Genomic DNA, 21010 nt, shown 5'->3' with positions numbered 1-21010 from the left:
AAACGGACGCCCCACTTTGGCAAGGGTTTTACTGCCGGTCGGAAGAAGACATGTAGTGACCATATTTGTATTTCCCAGCCACCCTTCGGGGGCCCAAAAAGAAAATATATTTCTTATAAAAAAAAAGCTAGAATAAAACTTAATAATTGCTGTTTTTCATTTTTATCAGCTTATCTGAAATGATTATCAGAAAAGATTGAAAAAATAGACCAAACACGTTTGGTACTTGGCTTCATATCAAATAATGTGTTGTTACCTGTAGTAGATGTTGGCGTTGATGATGATATTACAGTTGTTGAAGGCTGTTGTGTTGTACCCGCAGTAGGTGTTGGCTGTGATCCTGCAGTGGTTGTAGGTTGTGGTGTAGTACCTGGAGTAGGTGTTGGCTGTGATGCTGCAGTGGTTGTAGGCTGTTGTGTGGTACCTGGAGTAGCTGTTGTCTGTGATGTACCTACAGTGGTTGTACGCTGTGGTGTAGTACCTGTAGTAGTTGTCAGTTGTGATGTACCAACAGTGGTTGTAGGCTGCTGTGTTGAACCCGCAGTAGTTGTTGGTTGTGATGTACCGACAGTGGTTGTAGACTGTTGTGTAGTACCGGTAGTTGTTTGCTGTGGTGTTGCAGTGGTTGTAGGCTTTTGTGTAGTTCCTGGAGTAGGTTTTGACTGTGATGTACCAACAGTGGTTGTAGGCTGTTGTGTGGTACCAGTAGTAGGTGTTGGTTTTGATGTACCGACAGTGGTTGTTGGTTGCTGTGTGGTACCTGTCGTAAGTGTTTGCTGTGATGTACCGACAGTGGTTGTAGGTTGTTGTGTTGTACCCGTAGTAGGTGTTGGTCGTGATGTACCGACAGTGGTTGTAGGCTGTTGTGTAGTACCTGGAGTAGGTGTTGGTTGTGATGTACCGACAGTGGTTGTAGGCTGTTGTGTAGTACCTGGAGTAGGTGTTGGCTGTGATGCTGCAGTGGTTGTAGGCTTCTCTGTGGAACCTGGAGTAGGTGTTGCCTGTGATGTACCGATAGTGGTTGTAGACTGCTGTGTAGAACCTGTGGTAGGTGTTTGCTGTGATGTACCAACAGTGGTTGAAGGCTGTTGTGTGGTACCAGTAGTAGGTGTTGGTTGTGATGTACTGACAGTGGTTGTAGGTTTCTGTGTGTTACCTGTCGTAGGTGTTTGCTGTGATGTACCAACACTGGTTGTAGGCTGTTGTGTAGTACCTGGAGTAGGAGTTGCCTGTGATGTACCAACTGTGGTTGTAGGCTCCTGTGTAGTAACTGCAGTAGTTGTTTGCTGCGATGTACCGACGGTGGTCGTATGCTGTTGTGTGGTACCTGTCGTAGTTGTTTGCTGTGATGCTACAGTGGTTGTAGACTGTTGTGTTGTACCTGTAGTAGTTGTTGTAGTGGTTGTAGGCTGTTGTGTGGAACCTGGGGTAGGTGTTGCCTGTGATGTACCGGTAGTGGTTGTAGGTTGCTGTGTATAACCTGTCGTAGGTGTTTGCTGTGATGTACCAACAGTGGTTGTAGACTGTTGTGGAGTACCAGTAGTAGGTGTTGGTTGTGATGTACCGACAGTGGTTGTAGGTTGTTGTGTGGTACCTGTCGTAGGTGTTTGCTGTGATGTACCAACAGTGGTTGTAGGCTGTTGTGTAGTACCTGGAGTAGGTGTTGCCTGTAATGTACTGACAGTGGTTGTAAGCTGTTGTGTAGTACCCGTCGTAGGTGTTGGTTGTGATGATGCTGTTGTTGTAGACTGCTGTGTAGTACCTGGAGTAGTAGTTGGTTGTGATGTCACTGAAATGGTCGTAGACTGTTCAGTGACACTTGGTGTTGGTGGCAGTTGCGGTGTTGTGGGTACGCTCGATGTTGTTCCACCTTGATTTGAATTTGTATTGCAATTAATAATAATAAAAACAATATCTAAATATCTCATATCATTTAATTAACTATGAGACATTTAAGTTTTGCTTGTTGTTCAATTATCTGTTTCATATTTATATTAATATGTTAATTTTCAATGATATTTTTATTAATGTATTTCATACTATCGATGAAGACAACTTATTACACCTTTTTATGTAAGATTTCAAGTTGTTCATTGAGAAAACTGAAATACGAAATGCTTTAATTTGGTATCTTCATACATGTTTTATTATGATACTTTTGGTTTGATTGATCGGTATTGATAAGTATTGATTGTTTTGTTAAAACAATTATATGACATATTTAAAAGGAAAATGGTAAGTTTAGAATAATTACCAGTTGACATTGTGCCAACGGTTGTAGTCTGAACTTTTGTCTGGCCTGTTGCTGAAGTTGTGGTTCCAGTAGTAGTTCTTTGCTGTGATGTTCCAGTGGTTGAAGGTTGTTGTGTGGTACCAGGAGTGGGTGTTGCCTGTGATGTACCAACAGTGGTTGTAGGCTGTTGTGTGGTTCCTGTCGTAGGTGTTTGCTGCGATGTACCGACAGTGGTTGTAGGCTGTTGTGTAGTACCTGTCGTAGGTGTTGGCTGTGATGTACCGACAGCGGTTGTAGGCTGTTGTGTGGTGCCTGGAGTAGTTGTTTGCTGTGATGTTCCAGTGGTTGTAGGCTGTTGTGTAGTACCTGTCGTAGGTGTTTGCTGTGATGTACCGATAGCGGTTGTAGGCTGTTGTGTGGTGCCTGGAGTAGTTGTTTGCTGTGATGCTTCAGTAGTTGTAGGCTGTTGTGTGGTACCTGGAGTAGGTGTTACCTGTGTAGTACCTGTAGTTGTTGTTTGCTGTGATGTACCGACAGTGGTTGTGGACTGTTGTGTAGTACCTGTAGTAGTTGTTTGTTGCGATGTTGCAGTGGATGTAGACTGTTGTGGAGTACCAGTAGTAGGTGTTGGTTGTGATGTACCGACAGTGGTTGTAGGTTGCTGTGTGGTACCTGTCGTAGGTGTTTGCTGTGATGTACCAACAGTGGTTGTAGGCTGTTGTGTAGTACCTGGAGTAGGTGTTGCCTGTGATGTACCGACAGTGGTTGTAAGCTGTTGTGTAGTACCCGTCGTAGGTGTAGGTTGTGATGATGCTGTTGTTGTAGACTGCTGTGTAATACCTGGAGTAGTAGTTGGTTGTGATGTCACTGAAATGGTCGTAGACTGTTCAGTGACACTTGGTGTTGGTGGCAGTTGCGGTGTTGTGGGTACGATCGATGTTGTTCCACCTTGATTTGAATTTTTATTGCAATTAATAATAATAAAAACAATATCTAAATATCTCATAGCATTTTATTGACCATGAGACATTTAAGTTTTGCTTGTTGTTCAATTGTCTCTTTCATATTAATATTAATATGTTAATTTTCAATGATATTTTTATTAATGTATTTCATCATATTGATGACGACAACTTACAACACCTTTTTAAGTAAGATTTCAAGTTGTTCATTGAGAAAACTGAAATACGAAATGCTTTAATTTGACATCTTCATACATGTTTTATTATGATACTTTTGGTTTGATTGATCGGTATTGATAAGTATTGATTGTTCTGTTAAAACAATTATATGACACATTTAAAAGGAAAATGATAAGTTTAGAATAATTACCAGTTGAAATTGTGCCAACGGTTGTTGTCTGAACATTTGTCTGGCCTGTTGCTGAAGTTGTGGTCCCAGTAGTAGTTCTTTGCTGTGATGTTCCAGTGGTTGTAGAGTGTTGTGTGGTACCAGTAGTGGGTGTTGCCTGTGATGTACCGATAGTGGTTGTAGGCTGATGTGTGGTACCTGTCGTAGGTGTTTGCTGTGATGTACCAACAGTGGTTGTAGGCTGTTGTGTGGTTCCTGTCGTAGGTGTTTGCTGTGATGTACCGACAGTGGTTGTAGGCTGTTGTGTAGTACCTGGAGTAGGTGTTGGCTGTGATGTACCGACAGCGGTTGTAGGCTGTTGTGTGGTGCCTGGAGTAGTTGTTTGCTGTGATGTTCCAGTGGTTGTAGGCTGTTGTGTAGTACCTGTCGTAGGTGTTGGCTGTGATGTACCGATAGCGGTTGTAGGCTGTTGTGTGGTGCCTGGAGTAGTTGTTTGCTGTGATGCTGCAGTAGTTGTAGGCTGTTGTGTGGTACCTGGAGTAGGTGTTACCTGTGTAGTACCTGTAGTAGTTGTTTGCTGTGATGTACCGACAGTGGTTGTGGACTGTTGTGTAGTACCTGTAGTAGTTGTTTGTTGCGATGTTGCAGTGGTTGTAGACTGTTGTGGGGTACCAGTAGTAGGTGTTGGTTGTGATGTACCGACAGTGGTTGTAGGTTGCTGTGTGGTACCTGTCGTAGGTGTTTGCTGTGATGTACCAACAGTGGTTGAAGGCTGTTGTGTAGTACCTGGAGTAGGTGTTGCCTGTGATGTACCGACAGTGGTTGTAAGCTGTTGTGTAGTACCCGTCGTAGGTGTAGGTTGTGATGATGCTGTTGTTGTAGACTGCTGTGTAATACCTGGAGTAGTAGTTGGTTGTGATGTCACTGAAATGGTCGTAGACTGTTCAGTGACACTTGGTGTTGGTGGCAGTTGCGGTGTTGTGGGTACGCTCGATGTTGTTCCACCTTGATTTGAATTTGTATTGCAATTAATAATAATAAAAACAATATCTAAATATCTCATAGCATTTAATAGACTATGAGACATTTATGTTTTGCTTGTTGTTCAATTATCTGTTTCATATTTATATTAATATGTGAATTTTCAATGATATTTTTATAAATGTATTTCATCATATCGATGAAGACAACTTATAACACCTTTTTAAGTAAGATTTCAAGTTGTTCATTGAGAAAACTGAAATACGAAATGCTTTAATTTGACATCTTCATACACGTTTTATTATGATACTTTTGATTTGATTGATCGGTATTGATAAGTATTGATTGTTCTGTCAAAACAATTATATGACACATTTAAAATGAAAATGGTAAGTTTAGAATAATTACCAGTTGACATTGTGCCAACGGTTGTAGTCTGAACTTTTGTCTGACCTGTTCCTGAAGTTGTGGTTCCAGTAGTCGTGGTTTGCTGTGATGCTCCAGTGGTTGTAGGCTGTTGTGTGGTACCAGTCGTAGAAGTTGGCTGTGATGTACCGACAGTGGTTGTAGGCTGTTGTGTGGAGCCTAGAGTAGTTGTTTGCTGTGATGCTGCAGTACTTGTGGGCTGTTGTGTGGTACCTGGAGTAGGTGTTACCTGTGATGTACCAACAGTGGTTGTAGGCTGGTGTGTTGTGCCTGGAGAAGTTGTTTGCTGTGATGTTGCAGTGGTTGTAGTCTGTTGTGTGGTACCAGAAGTAGGTGTCGGTTGTGATATACTGACAGTGGTTGTAGGCTGCTGTGTGGTACCTGTCGTAGGTGTTGGCTGTGATGTACCGACAGTGGTTGTAGGCTTTTGTGTGGTACCTGGAGTAGGTGTTTGCTGTGATGTACCAACAGTGGTAGTAGGCTGTTGTGTGGTACCTGTAGTAGGTGTTGGTTGTGATGTTCCGACAGTGGTTGTAGACTGTTGTGTAGTACCTGGAGTAGGTGTTTGTTGTGATGTTCCGACAGTGGTTGTAGACTGTTGTGTAGTACCTGTAGTTGGTGTTGGCTGTGATGCTGTTGCTGTTGTGTACTGTTGAGTGGTACCTGACTGAGACGTACCTGTAGTAACTGGGTGTGTAGTTACTGGGATAGGTGATGTACTGACTGGTGGAGCAGGTGGAGGTGGAGTGGTTACAGAGGTGGTGGGAGAAGTGGTGGCAGTAGTTCCCGCGGTGGTTTCTAATTGTCATAAAAATACATATACTTGTAAGACAACTCAGTTATGATGCGGTTATTTCTAACATCAACATTGTGATTATAGTATAAGAAAACTGACAGTTGTTTCATAACACCCCTTTCAGATCATACTTATAGTTGTAAATAACCATAGGAAATAGCATAAAACTCAAACGTCTTTGAAACCATTAATCAGTATATTTATATACATTGTAGCATAGTTGCTGAGTTGTCTAGGGTTTTGGACACAAATGTGCAGATATAACTTTGTTGGGCTGAGACGAAGTATACATAAGTTATGGTTGTAGCCCTATATAACCACAGGTTATCCGAAAGAGAACGTCTGTCGCATAGTTGTCATATATTTAGACGTATATATTTTCCAACTGTACAGAATGAAGATGCCCGATTCTAATGTATTTTTTCTTCTTCTATTGAATGCATATGTATTTATTCAATATTTGAGCTGCTATATATAACTGTATTATGTATTTTATTTTATTTGTATTTTTGTCTTTTCTATTTGTATTAATAGTTTTTGAAGGCCTCATGGAAGATTAACATGTCATTGTTAAATGTGTTACCTTCGTTAAATAAAGAATTTTATTTATTTATTTATATATATAATACATATATATAGGCACTTATAAATATATAAATGTACTTGTTTTTTTTATTTAAGTCGTAACTATTCTACCAGTATGATTTTTTATTTTTAATTCTTACTACTCTGTCTAGCACATAGATATGGTTTTTATTTCTTCAATGAGATACTAAATATTAAACTACTAAAACTAGCAAAAACAAAACTAACCTGAAGTTGTTGATGGTGTACTGGTAACTGAAATTATAAGAAATTATTAATTAACATTAACATTGTCAAAACAGTTCACTTATTTTAAACCATTTAGACTTGGAATTTGATTCCAACATGTTCATTTGTGTACAGTAATTGTAAAAAACAGTTTTACGGTGTACATATTCGTTAGTGACGTTGATTACCAGAGTACAATGTCTTTTCCTTAAATGAGTAGAATTTTTGTGGAATTAAAAACTTAAACTATCAAATATTCGTTAAAGAATTAAGTGAACTGCATTAATGTATATATATTGATGTATGCATATAAAGAAATAAGGGAGCAACACTTCTTTTAACGGCGGATAATCATCACAGATACATGTGACATGCTGTAACACGCCATGAGGCTCTGACCCTAATACAAAGTCGTAAATTGACATCAATAATTGGACAGCAAATTAAAAGTAAGATTCCAGACCTGAGAAGGGAAAATGAAAATGTTGAAAAGAAACATGGTTGCATTATATGAATAATAAGACGCCGAAAATCAGGCACCAATTAATATTAATCAAAATAGTTTTGTGTTTCAGCCAATTATGTTAATTAATATCACTGAAAGATGACAAGTGACACCATATCAAATCTGTTTCTTGAACAAATGAAGACATTTAAGTAACAAACCCTGACGGTGAAAAAAAAGTAAAAAAACAAACATACCGAACTCCAAGGATAATTCAATACGGAAAGTCCTTATCAAATGGCAAAATCAAAAGCTCAAACACATCAAACGAATGGAAAACCACTGTCATATTCCTTACTTGGTACAGGCAATTCCTTATGTAGAAAATGGTTGATTAAACCTGGTTGCATAGCTAGCTAAACCTCTCACTTGTATGACAGTCACATAAAATTCCATTATACTGACAACAAATTGTGAACAAAACAAACAGACATTAAATGTAAAAATGTCAAAAATAGGGGTACAGCAGTCAACATTGTGTTATAATCTTAATCACTATAAAAACAAACAAATACTTTAACAAAGAAAACCAAAATGGCATATAGACAACACATAAGCAAAAATGAAAGACAGGAATACAAAAAATGACCATAGCAAAATAACACAATGGCGGGATGTATAAGTACCGAGCCACGCCAAAAGGATATTACCAAAAACGGACTTAACAGTAAAGGTTAATAATTTACAAAGACAAATAAAAGAACACAATATCACGTAATAAAGATTATAAACAACGTCAGTACCTATGATCTATACTTCAAGACCATCATGTATTATTTGTGAAGTTACTACGGAATATTTATCAACTAGGTATTGGTATAGATGGAAATAATTATTTTAGAACCTAATAAAAGCGATCTCAAAATTACATAAAAACCAAAACAAGACTTTATGGTTTATTTAAAATAGTGTGTCCGCTAGGAGTAGGAGCTAAATTATCAACTATGTGAAGTAGAGTAGATCAATTGTAATTTTCAAATATTTCGCATGAATCTTGTGTAGACGAAACGGGTGTCCAGCGTACATAATTATATGCCTGGGATCTTTGTTATTATTTTCATCAGTGACAGAACAAGTTTAAGCATTGCATTAAGTAAAGTACAAATAAAGGATATAACCAGTCTAGTGTCATCTATTTATATTTTCCATTCATCTTCCGATAGAAGTCTTACCTGTTTTTGTGACACCACTAGTAGTCATAACTGGTGTAGTTTCGGTCGTAGATGGTGTCGTCTGTGATCCGGTCGTGGAATGTAGTGTTGTACCTGATGTAAATATATATACTTTTTGTTTTATATCAAATGAAAAAAAAGTTGATTTGTAATTGCTCACAAACAAGGTCCTGTTAGTATTTTTATGAGGGAGAAAAATTTTCCACCTGTAGGAACTAGCGTTGCTAATGGGTGTACCATTACCCAACAATATATATATATTGATAATTTGTATAGCATTCAAGATTTTTAATTCAGATTGACTACCACATGTCAAGATAAGATTCATTTTACATCTTACTGATAAAGGATATTAGTTATCCGAAATATCTAAAATTTGTTCATGATTTAATTATTTTTGGTGATGTTGTATCCTTTTAGACTTGTTATATGTTATATTTTGTAGTGTACTGTATCATAATTTTATGATCCATCGCCCCGTAAGATTTATCGTTGGCTATTATTCGGTCATTTTATATATGAATATATATTTATATATATATAAAAGCTCTGATTGATTGTATAATAAAAACTATAACACAAGTTTCCATACGTGTCGGCCATTACGGCCTACTTCGTTGCAATTCCAATGAAGAAGGCCGTAATGGCCGAAACGTATTGAAACTTGTGTTATATGTATATTCATATATGCAATAAAGAAATAAACAGCTACGCCATGAGCGCATGATACGCCCGTGGCTTTTTTTAAAGAATAAAGTTCAATAACTTCTCAATGTCATATCCGAAATTTATGAAAAACTAAAGGGAGGTTATCTAAATAGATATAAACCAGTCACCAAAGTTTCATGAGAACTCCTCAAAGCACTCCCCTTTTTTATAAATAAAATCCCATAACTTGGAAACGTAAGACTTTAAATTTATAATAATCGAAAGGGAGCTTACGTCAATAGATATAAACAATTCACCAAAATTTCATGAAAACTGCTGAAAGCATTTTTGAGTTATTGTCCGAAAACTGGAAAATCAACCCTTTTTTAATAAATAAAACCCCATAACCTCGGAAATGTATAATCTAAAATAAATTTATAAAAATCGAAAGGGAACTAATGTCAATAGATATAAACAATTCAACAAAGTTGCTTGCAAATTTGTGAAATTGTTTTTGAGTTTTTGTCCGAAAACTGGAAAATCCTTCTTTTTTAATGAATAAAACCCTATAACTCGGAAACTTAAAATCTAAAATTTACAAAAAACTAAAAGGGAGCTAACGTCAATAGATATAAACAATTCACCAAAGTTTCATGCAAATTAGTAAAAGCGTTTTTGAGATATTGTCCGACATGTTGACTACGGACGGACAGAGGGACGAACGGACGGTCAACGGTATACAATAATACGTCCCGTAAACGGGCGTATAAAAAGGGAGCAACACTTCTTTTAACGGCGGACAATCATCACAATTACATGTGACATGCTATAACACGCCATGAGGATCTGACCCTAATACAAAGTCGTAAATTGATATCAATAATTGGACAGCAAATTAAAAGTAAGATTCCAGACCTAAGAAGGGAAAATGAAAATGGTGAAGAGAAACATGGTTGCATTATATGAATAATAAGACACCGAAAATCAGGCACACATTATTATTACTTTTCAAAATAGTTTTGTGTTTCAGCCAATTATGTTAATTAATATCACTGACACCATATCAAATCTGTTTCTTGAACAAATGAAGACATTCAAGTAACAAACACTGACCGTGAAAATAAGTAAAATAACAAAAATACCGAACTCCAAGGAAAATTCAATACGGAAAGTCCCTTATCAAATGGCAAAATCAAAAGCTCAAACGAATGGAAAACCACTGTCATATTCCTGACTTGGTACAGGCATTTCCTTATGTAGAAAATGGTTGATTAAACCTGGTTGCATAGCTAGCTAAACCTCTCACTTGTATGATAGTCGCATAAAATTCCATTATACTGACAACAATGTGTGAACAAAACAAACAGACATAAAAGGTAAACCTGTCAAAAATAGGGGTACAGCAGTCAATATTGTGTTATAATCTTAATCACTATAAAAAAACAAACAAATACTTTAACAAAGAAAACCAAAATGGCGTATAGACAAAACACATAAGCAAAAATGAAAGGCAGGAATACAAAAAATGGTCATAGCACAATAACACAATGACGGGATGCATAAGTACCGAGCCACGCCAAAAGGATATTACCAAAAATGGACCAAACAGTAAAGGTTAATAATTTACAAAGACAAATAAAAGAACACTATAACACGTAATAAAGATGACAAACACCCCAGCACCTAGAATCTATACTTCAAGACCATCATGTATTATTTGTGAAGTTGCTACGGAATATTTATCAACTAGGTCTTGGTATAGATTTATAATTCTTTTAGAAATTAATAAAAGCGATGTCAAAATAAGATAAAAATCAAAACAATACTTTATGGTTTATCATTAAAATATTGTGTCCGCTAGGAGCTAAATTATCAACTATGTGAAGTAGAGTAGATCAATTGTCTTTTTCAAATGTTTCGGATGAATCTTGTGTAGACGAAACGGGTGTCTAGCGTACATAATTATATGCCTGGCATCTTTGATGAGTTTTAAATTAAAGTTTTACCTGTCATGAAACAAGCCCGCAATTCCACTTCCAATGAGTAGTCCAGATTACTATCTACTTTATCCGTAACACTAACAATAACTTTGACTGCAAACGTATCCATTTCAAATGTTACTAGTTCATCTCCCTGATATACCTTAAAAATCAAACAATAATATATAAATTATATAATGAACCTCGATAGTGACATGAGGGATAACTACACATAAAAACCGTTTGATACTGATTGCTATCATGGAACTACAAATGTTTTGTCTGTGTATTTATGTTAATGTTAATATATTCTATTATACAATTGAGTATTAAAATAGGTTTGATATTATAAGTTTCTGAAAGGGAAACATTTCCTGTAATGTTTTGTAAATCTCGGTTCTAACGAGATTGCTACGCTGTAGCAAAATGTCCCTCCACGCTTTATAAATGAGTTTGGAATCATTCAACATATCCAAACTTTGATAATAATTTTTTTTTTCTTAACCAAAAAAGTGAATATTGATGAAAAACTTCAAGTTTGCTTACAATATTGTTTTTAGGGCAGAAAAAAAAATAGCAAAATATCGAGAAGAATTATATGAGAGAACAATATTTACACATTAATGACATTGAATAAGAACATTTTACCTTCCCACCTAAATAAGGCTCTGGAGTTTCACCATCATTCTTTACCAGTAGAACAGTGAATGTTTTAATATTACTTTCGTCAGCTTTTACAAATTTGACAGATCCAAGCTGAGTTGATTTTCCAAGATTTATTTCGATATTTGCTTGGCTTTCGTTTATTAATAACATCTTCCCTCCAGGACGGATATCTTCAACATCTGGTTGTTCGTTTACCTTAATGTCTGGTGTGAGAGATGGATTTGCCATACCTTCAACATCTGTGCATATATTTGGTTTTTCTGTGGTAGGAGCTGACGCTGTAGTATGTGCTTAAATAAAATGTTATTTGTTTATTCATCTGAAACTCTGAACATCTAGGATAAGTTATGCAAACAATTGAAATTATTGTTGAAGTAGTTTTAAACAAGTTTTTTTTAAATAATTTATAATGACTAAAATATTTGATATAAATCAAGTATAACAAAATACTATACTAATATAGATCGCATCAATCTGTAGTTGTATCAGCTTCGAAGTAATTGTAATATATATATATATATATATATGACACCAATTTTGTTGAGCACGTGTTTTATAGAATACATGGCACTTTCTAGTCCAAACTTTTGTATCAATATTGATGACAATCAAATTTGCATAAATGATAAAATTGAGAATGGAAATGGGGAATGTGTCAAAGAGACAACAACCCGACCATAGAGCAGACAACAGCCGAAGGCCACCAATGGGTCTTCAATGCAGCGAGAAACTCCCGCACCCGGAGGCGTCCTTCAGCTGTCCCCTAAACAAATATGTATACTAGTTCAGTGATAATGGACGTCATACTTAACTCCAAATTAAACACAAGAAACTAAAATTAAAAATGATAGAAGAATAGCAAAGGCCAGAGGCTCCTGACTTGGGACAGGCGCAAAAATGCGGCGGGGTTAAACATGTTTTTTGAGATCTCAACCCTCCCCCTATACCTCTAGCCAATGTAGAAAAAACAAACGTACAACAGTACGCACAGTAAAACTGAGTTAAAGAGAAGTCCGAGTCCGATGTCAGAATAGGAAACAAAAGAAAATAAACAAAATGACAATAATACATAAATAACAACAGACTACTAGCAGTTACTGACATGCCAGCTCCAGACCCCAATTAAACTGATTGAAAGATTATGTCTTCATCATATGAATATCAGGCACAATCCCTCCTGTTAGGGGTTTAGTAATATAACGTCATAAAATATATGAGAAGAACATAACCCGTGTCATGCCAACAACTGGTTTTAGAATAAATATGTTTAATTCCGATGCAAAGACCCTATAAGTGAATCAATATTAAAGCCACAATATGCAATTTTTAATGACCTGACAACAGTATCGTAACTATATCCCTTCTTAATAAGTCTGTTTAAAGGTTTTGTTAGCTTTTGAGGTGAATACTGACATTTTTGTGCTTTGTAAAGAATATTACCATAAAAGATTGGATGTGAAATACCCGAACGTATAAGATGTCTGCATGTTGAGTTATATTTACGAATGATGTCCTTATACCGATGATAAAATTTAGTAAATGTTTTGACTAGTTTATGATATCGAAAACCCTGGTGTAATAATTTTTCAATAATATATAAAAAGTAAAATCACAAAAATACTGAACTCCGAGGAAAATTCAATCGGAAAGTCCCTAATCACATGGCAAAATCAAATGACAAAACACATCAAACGAATGGACAACAACTGTCATATTCCTGACTTGGTACAGGCATTTTCAAATGTAGAAAATGGTGGATTGAACCTGGTTTTATAGCGCTAAACCTCTCACTTGTACGACAGTCTTATCAAATTCCGTTATATTTACAACGATGCGTGAACAAAACAGACATTATAAATAAAATAGTCAAAATATGGGTACAGCAGTCATCACTGTGTTACAATATCAAAACAAACAATTATTTACAAAAAAAATTTTTCTCGCTAAAATCTAAAACGTTGTAACATACACGAGCGAATCGTACAAGTTGAGATATATAAACACCATAAGATGGTGACAAGGGAACATCACCATCTAAAAATGAATAATTAACGATAGGAAATGAAAAATCATCTCTTTTATCATAAATTTTTGTATTAAGCTTCCCGTTAATGATATAGATATCAAGATCGAGGAAAGGACAGTGGTCATTGTTAGTATTAGCTACAGTGGACATTGTTAGTATAAGCTAATGAGACCAAATAGAAATATTTTAACATCAAACTAACAATTATTGCAGATGTTTCATAAGTCGGCATATTAATTTTTTAATCTTCATACAGCGAGAAAAATTTGACTGAGCAACACTTGCTTTCACCACTTTAGCTTATACTCTCAAGAAGTATAGAAAAACAGTTTTTAGTACAAATAATCATCATAGAGCTGTATGCTGTTTTACATTTTACTTAGCTTACTTGTAAAGTATAATCATTATTTTTTTTCGGAAGCATACACAACTTTGATAGTGGCAGTTATTGACGTATTATTTTTAATTGCCAGAAGCAATTATTCTAAATAACACAACCTCCTCCCTCCCCCTTTGACCATCTTTTTAGTCGACGAAACAAATATGAACTTTTAACAGAACTCTTATATGTTCCTACAGTTAATATAAGGGAAAACGGTGAAAAATAAACATGTTATTTGTGATGTTACTGAATAAGTTATTATACGTAGTTGTTTACTGGGTAGGTACTTGTTTGCCAATTTTTCCCTGTATTAAGTCTTGGTTTGAGGAGTTGCAGTGAGGTACCTGTCAAAGATGTAATGTGTGATACTGTGGATGTTGTTGGCTGTTGTGTAGTACCTGGAGTAGATGTAGGTAGTGATGCTGCAGTTGTTGATGACTTTTGTGTAGTACTTTTAGTATGTGTTGGCTGTGATGTACCGACTGTGGTTGTATGGTGTTGAGTTGTACCTGCAGTGGTTGTTGGTTGTGATGTGATACCTGGAGTTGGTGTTGGTTGAGATGTACCAACAGTGGTTGTAGGTTGTTGAGTAGTACCTGGAGTTGGTGTTGGGTGTGATGTGCCGACAGTGGTTGTAGGTTGTAATGTAGTACCTGTTGTAGGTGTCGGTTGTGATGTCACTGTAGTGGTTGTAAACGGCAGTGTAGTACCTGTAGTAGGTGTTGGCTGTGATATACCGACAGTGGTTGTAGGCTGTTGTGTAGTACCTTCAGTAAGTGTTGACTGTGATGTACCGACAGTGGTTGTAAGCTCTTGAGTAGTAACTGGAGTTGGTGTTGGCTGCGTAGTACCGACAGTCGTTGTTGCCTGAAGTGTGGTACCTAGAGTAGTTGTTAGCTGTGATGTACCAACAGTGGTTGAGGGCTGTTGTGTGGTACCTGGAGAAGGTGTTGGCTGTGATGTACCGACAGTGGTTGTAGGCTGTTGTGTGGTACCTTGGGTAGGTGTTGGCTGTGTTGTACCGACAGTGGTTGTAGGCTGTTGTGTGGTACTTTCAGTAGGTGTTGGTTCTGTTGTACCAACAGTGGTTGTAGGCTGTTGAGTAGTTCCTAGAGAAGTCGTTGGTTGTGATGTGGTACTTGGAGTGGTTGTTAGTTGGGAGTTTCCGACAGTGGTTGTAGGCTGTTGTGTAGTACCTGGAGTAGGTGTTGGTTGTGATATACCGACAGTGGTTGTAGGCTCTTGAGTAGTTACTGGAGTTGGTGTTGGCTGCGTAGTACCGACAGTGGTTGTAGGCTGTTGTGTGGTACCTGGTGTAGGTGTTGGCTGTGTTTTACCAACAGTGGTTGTAGGCTGTTGTGTGGTACTTTCAGTAGGTGTTGACTCTGTTGTACCAACAGTGGTTGTAGGCTGTTGAGTAGTTACTGGAGTTGGTGTTGGCTGCGTAGTACCGACAGTGGTTGTAGGCTGTTGTGTGGTACCTGGGGTAGGTGTTGGCTGTGTTGTACCAACAGTGGTTGTAGGCTGTTGTGTGGTACTTTCAGTAGGTGTTGGTTCTGTTGTACCAACAGTGGTTGTAGGCTGTTGAGTAGTACCTAGAGAAGTCGTTGGTTGTGATGTGGTACCTGGAGTGGTTGTTACTTGTGAGGTTCCGACAGTGGTTGTAGGCTGTTGCGTTGTACCTGTAGTAGGTATCGGTGTTGATGTCAGTGAAGTTGTTGTAGACTGCTGTGTAGTTCCTGCAGAAGTTGTTGGTTGTGATGTCACTGAAGTGGTCGTAGACCTTTGTGTGGTACTTACTGTTGGTGGCAGTGGCGGTGTAGTGAGTTCGCCCGATGTTGTTGTACCTAGATTCAGAATTTGTATTGTAAAACATAAAAAGGTAAAACTATCTAAACATTTTCAATGATTCAATGGAGAATGATACATTTAACCTTCACTTAATGTTCAATGATCTGTTTCATATTCATATTAATAACTGTTATATTCGTCCTATTATGATTAATTTCTTTGCATCTGTAAATTAGTTTATAGGTTCAAGTTCAAACAGTTATATGAACAAAATGATAGAAAAATTACCTGTTGGAATTGTTCCAACAGTTGTTGTAGCAGTCTCTGTCTGGCCTGTTTGAGGTGTTGTTAATGTTGTTGAAAGCTGTTCTGTTACAAAAGGCGTAGATGATGGTTGTGTTGTAGCGGTAGATGTTGTAGGTTGTGGTGTAGTACCTGCAGTAGGTGTTGCCTGTGATGTACTGACAGTGGTTGTTGGCTGTTGTGTGTTACCTGGAGTAGATGTTTGCTGTGATGTACCAACAGTGGTTGTAGTCTGTTGTGTAGTTCCTGGAGTAGGTGTTGCCTGTGATGTACCAACAGTGGTTGTAGGCTGTTGTGTAGTACCTGGAGTAGGTGTTTGCTGTGATGTACCAACAGTGGTTGTAGGCTGTTGTGTAGTACCTGGAGTAGGTGTTGCCTGTGATGCTGCAGTTGTTGTAGGTTGTTGTGTAGTACCGGTAGTAGTTGTTTGCTGTGATGTGCCGACAGTGGTTGTAGACTGTTGTGTAGTACCTGGAGTAGGTGTTGGCTGTGATGTACCGACAGTGGTTGTAGGTTGTTGTGTAGTACCTGGAGTAGGCGTTGGTTGTAATGTACCGACGGTGGTTGTAGGCTCTTCAGTAGTAACTGGAGTGGGTGTTGACTGTATGATAACGACAGTGGTTGTTGGCTGTTGTGTGGTACCTTCAGTAGGTGTTGGTTGTGATGTACCGACAGTGGTTGTAGGCTGCAGAGTAGTACCTGGAGTAGTTGTTGGTTGTGATGTGGTACCTGGAGTGGTTGTTACTTGTGATGTACCGACAGTGGTTGTAGGCTCTTGAGTAGTTACTGGAGTGGGTGATTGCTGTGTAATAACGACAGTTGTTGTTGGCTGTTGTGTGGTACCTTCAGTTGTTGTAGGCTGTAGAGTAGTACCTGGAGTGGGTGTTGGTTGTGATGTGGTACCTAACGTGGTTGTTACTTTAGAGGTTCCGACAGTTGTTGGAGGCTGTTGTGTTGTTCCTGTAGTAGGTGTCGGTGTTGATGTCAGTGAAGTTGTTGTAGACTGTTGTGTAGTTCCTGGAGTAGTAGTTGGTTGTGATGTCACTGAAATGGTCGTAGACCTTTGTGTGGAACTTCCTGTTGGTGGCAATGGCGGTGTAGTGGGTTCGCCCGATGTTGTTGTACCTAGATTAAGAATTTGTATTGTAAAACATAAAAAGGTAAAAATATCTAAATATTTTCAAGCATTCAATGAAGAATGAGACATTTAACCTTCGCTTACTGTTCATTGATCTGTTTCATATTGATATTCATACCTGTTATAATCGTTCTATTATGATTAAATTCTTTGCATCTATAAATTAATTTTGATTTTAACGTTCAAACAGTTATATAAACAAAATTATAGAAAAATACCTGTTGGATTTGTTCCAACACTTGTTGTTACAGTCTCTGTCTGGCCTGTTTGAGGAGTTGTTAATGTTGTACTTGAAGACTGTTCTGTTACAACAGGCGTAGATAATGGTTGTGTTGTAGCTGGAGATGTAATCGGTTGTGGTGTAGTAACCGGAGTAGGTGTTGATTCTGATGTTCCGGCAGAGGTTGTAGGCTGTGGTGTGGTACCTGGAGCAGGTGTTGGCTGTGTTGTACCGACAGTGGTTGTAGGCTGTTGTGTAGTGCCTGGAGTAGGCGTTGGTTGTGTTGTACCGACAGTAGTTGTAGGCTGTTGTGTAGTACCTTCAGTAGGTGTTGGTTGTGGTGTACTGAGAGTTGTTGGCTGTTGTGTGGTACCTCCAGTAGGTGTTGGTTGTGATGTACCAACAGTGGTTGTAGGATGTTTCGTAGTACCTGTCGTAGGTGTTGGCTGTGATGTACCGACAGTGGTTGTGGCCTGTGATGCTGCTGTTGTGGTAGGCTGTTGTGTGGTACTTAGACCAAGAGTTGGCTGTGATGTTCCAACAGTGGTTGTAGGCTGTTGTGTAGTACCTGTCGTAGGTGTTGGCTGTGATGTGCCGACATTGGTTGTTGGCTGGAGTGTAGTACCTTCAGTAGGTGTTGCTTTTGATGTACCGACAGTGGTTGTAGGCTGTTGTGTGGTACTAACAGTGGATGTTGGCTGTTGTGTGGTACCTTCAGTATGTGTTGGTTGTGATGTTCCGACAGAGGTTGTAGGTTGTTGTGTGGTACCGGGAGTAGGTGTTGGTAGTGATGTACCAACAGTCGTTGTAGGCTGTTGTGTAGTACCTTCAGTAGTTGTTGGTTGTGTTGTACCAACAGTGGTTGTTGGCTGTTTTGTGGTACCTTTAGTAGGTGTTGGTTGTGATGTACCGACAGTGGTTGTAGGCTGTTGAGTAGTACCTGGAGTAGGTGTTGGTTGTGATGTACCGACAGTGGTTGTAGGCTGTTGTGTAGTACCTGGAGTAGGTGTTGGTTGTGATGTACCGACAGTGGTTGTAGGCTGTTGTGTAGTACCTGGAGTAGTTGTTGGTTGTGATGTACCGACAGTGGTTGTAGGCTGTTCTGTGGTACTTTCAGTAGGTAATGGTTGTGATGTACCGACAGTGGTTGTAGGCTGTTGAGTAGTACCTGGAGAAGTTGTTGGTTGTGATATACCGACAGTGGTTGTTGCCTGTTTTGTGGAACCTGCAGATGGTGTGGTACCTTCAGTAGGTGTTGGCTGTGCTGTACCGACAGTGGTTGTTGGCTGTGATGTACCAACAGTGGTTGTAGGCAGTTGTGTAGTACCTTCAGTAGGTGTTGGCTGTGATGTACCGACAGTGGTTGTTGGTTGTTGTGTGGTACCTGTAGTAGGTGTTGGTTGTGATGTACCAACAGTGGTTGAAGGCTGTTGTGTGGTACCTTCAGTAGGAGTTAGTTGTGATGTACCGACGGTGGTTGTTAGCAGTTGTGTGGTACCTTCAGTAGGTGTTGGTTGTTGTGTGGTGCCTTCCGTAGGTGTTGGTTGTAATGTACCGACGGTGGTTGTAGGCTGTTGTGTGGTACCTTCAGTAGGAGTTAGTTGTGATGTACCGACGGTGGTTGTTAGCAGTTGTGTGGTACCTTCAGTAGGTGTTGGTTGTGATGTACCGACTGTGGTTGTTAGCAGTTGTGTGGTACCTTCAGTAGGTGTTTGTTGTGATGTACCGACAGTGGTTGTTAGCAGTTGTGTGGTACCCACAGTAGGTGTTTGTTGTGATGTACCGACAGTGGTTGTTAGCACTTGTGTGGTACCTTCAGTAGGTGTTGGTTGTGATGTACCGGCACTGGTTGTAAGCTGTTGTGTGGTACCTGATGTAGGTGTTGGCTGTGATGTCCCAACAGTGGCTGTAGGCTGTTGTGTAGTACCTGGAGTAGTTGTTGGTTGTGATGTACCGACAATAGTTGTTTGCTGCTGTGTAGTACCTTCAGTAGTTGTTGGTTTAGATGTTCCGACAGTGGTTGTAGGCTGCTTTGTCGTACCTAGAGTAGTTGTTGGCTGTGATGTACCAACAGTGGTTGTACTCTGTTGTGTAGAACCTTCAGTAGATGTTTGATGTGATGTGCCGACAGTGGTTGTTGGCTGTTGTGTGGTACCTTCAGTAGGTGTTGGTTGTGATGTACCGGCAGTGGTTGTAGGCTGTTGTGTGGTACCTGAAGTTGTTGTTGGCTGTGATATGCCGACAGTGGTTGTAGGCTGTTGTGTAGTACCTGGAGTAGGTGTTGGTTGTGAAGTACCGACAGTGGTTGTAGGCTGTTGTGTGGTACCTGAAGTAGTTGTTGGTTGTGATATACCGACAGTGGTTGATGATTGTTTTGTGGTACTTTCAAAAGTTGTTGGTTGTGATGTACCAACAGTGGTTGAAGGCTGTAGTGTGGTACCTGGAGTAGGTGTTGGTTGTGATGTACCAACCGTGGTTGTAAGCTGTTGTGTAGTACCTGGAGTAGTTGTTTGTTGTGATGTACCGGCAGTAGTTGTTGGCTGCTTTGTGGTCCCTGGAGTAGGTGTTGGTTCTGATGTACCAACAGTGGTTGTTGGCTGCTGTGTAGTACCTTCAGTAGGTGTTGCCTGTGATGTACCAACAGTGGTTGTAGGCTGTTGTGTGGTACCTTCAGTAGGTGTTGGTTGTGATGTACCGGCAGTAGTTGTTGGCTGTTGGGTGGTAACTTCAGTAGATGTTGGCTGTGATATGCCGACAGTGGTTGTAGTCTGTTGTGTGGTACCTGAAGTAGTTGTTGGCTGTGATATGCCGACAGTGGTTGTAGGCTGTTGTGTTGTACCTTCAGTAGGTGTTGGTTGTGATGTACCGACAGTGGTTGTACGCTGTTGTGTAGTACCTGAAGTGGTTGTAGATTGTTGTGTGGTACCTGTAGTAGGTGTTGATTGTGATGTACCTGCAGTAGTTGTTGGCTGTTGTGTGGTAACTTCAGTAGATGTTGGCTGTGATGTACCGACTGTGGTTGTAGGCTGTTTTGTGGTCCCTGGAGTAGGTGTTGATTCTGATGTGGCAACAGTGGTTGTTGGCTGCTGTGTAGTACCTTCAGTAGGTGTTGCCTGTGATGTACCAACAGTGGTTGGAGGCTGTTGTGTGGTACCTTCAGTAGGTGTTGGTTGTGATGTACCTGCAGTAGTTGTTGGCTGTTGTGTGGTAACTTCAGTAGGTGTTGGCTGTGATGTACCGACTGTGGTTGTAGGCTGTTTTGTGGTCCCTGGAGTAGGTGTTGGTTCTGATGTGGCAACAGTGGTTGTTGGCTGCTGTGTAGTACCTTCAGTAGGTGTTGCCTGTGATGTACCAACAGTGGTTGGAGGCTGTTGTGTGGTACCTTCAGTAGGTGTCGGTTGTGATGTACCGGCAGTAGTTGTTGGCTGTTGTGTGGTAACTTCAGTAGGTGTTGGCTGTGATGTACCGACTGTGGTTGTACGCTGTTGTGTAGTACCTGGAGTAGGTGTTGCCTGTGATGTACTGACAGTGGTTGTAGGTTGTTGTGTGGTACCTGGAGTAGGTGTTGCCTGTGATGTTCCAACAGTGGTTGGAGGCTGTTGTGTGGTACTTTCAGTAGG

General features: G+C 39.3%; 1 protein-coding gene across 1 annotated transcript in view; it reads right to left on the bottom strand.

The window, feature by feature from the left end:
* Nucleotides 1-21010, bottom strand: part of LOC127730909 (mucin-17-like) — a 92865-nt gene that overhangs the window by 47848 nt on the left and 24007 nt on the right. The window contains exons 30-44 of the mRNA XM_052239523.1: nucleotides 20545-20886; nucleotides 19717-20286; nucleotides 19204-19602; nucleotides 17821-18831; nucleotides 17389-17652; nucleotides 15135-15785; nucleotides 14337-14534; nucleotides 11513-11820; nucleotides 10892-11027; nucleotides 8238-8330; nucleotides 6561-6587; nucleotides 5504-5749; nucleotides 3857-3967; nucleotides 2255-2656; nucleotides 257-1870 (exon numbers count right to left, since the gene is read on the bottom strand). Coding sequence (XP_052095483.1) covers nucleotides 257-1870; nucleotides 2255-2656; nucleotides 3857-3967; nucleotides 5504-5749; nucleotides 6561-6587; nucleotides 8238-8330; nucleotides 10892-11027; nucleotides 11513-11820; nucleotides 14337-14534; nucleotides 15135-15785; nucleotides 17389-17652; nucleotides 17821-18831; nucleotides 19204-19602; nucleotides 19717-20286; nucleotides 20545-20886 — 6372 coding nt within the window. The remainder of the gene's footprint in view (nucleotides 1-256; nucleotides 1871-2254; nucleotides 2657-3856; nucleotides 3968-5503; nucleotides 5750-6560; nucleotides 6588-8237; nucleotides 8331-10891; nucleotides 11028-11512; nucleotides 11821-14336; nucleotides 14535-15134; nucleotides 15786-17388; nucleotides 17653-17820; nucleotides 18832-19203; nucleotides 19603-19716; nucleotides 20287-20544; nucleotides 20887-21010) is intronic.

This window comes from Mytilus californianus, unplaced genomic scaffold, assembly GCF_021869535.1.
Source record: "Mytilus californianus isolate M0D057914Y unplaced genomic scaffold, xbMytCali1.0.p SCAF_2, whole genome shotgun sequence".
Classification (NCBI taxonomy): domain Eukaryota; kingdom Metazoa; phylum Mollusca; class Bivalvia; order Mytilida; family Mytilidae; genus Mytilus; species Mytilus californianus.
This window is presented reverse-complemented; position numbering and strand designations above follow the sequence as displayed.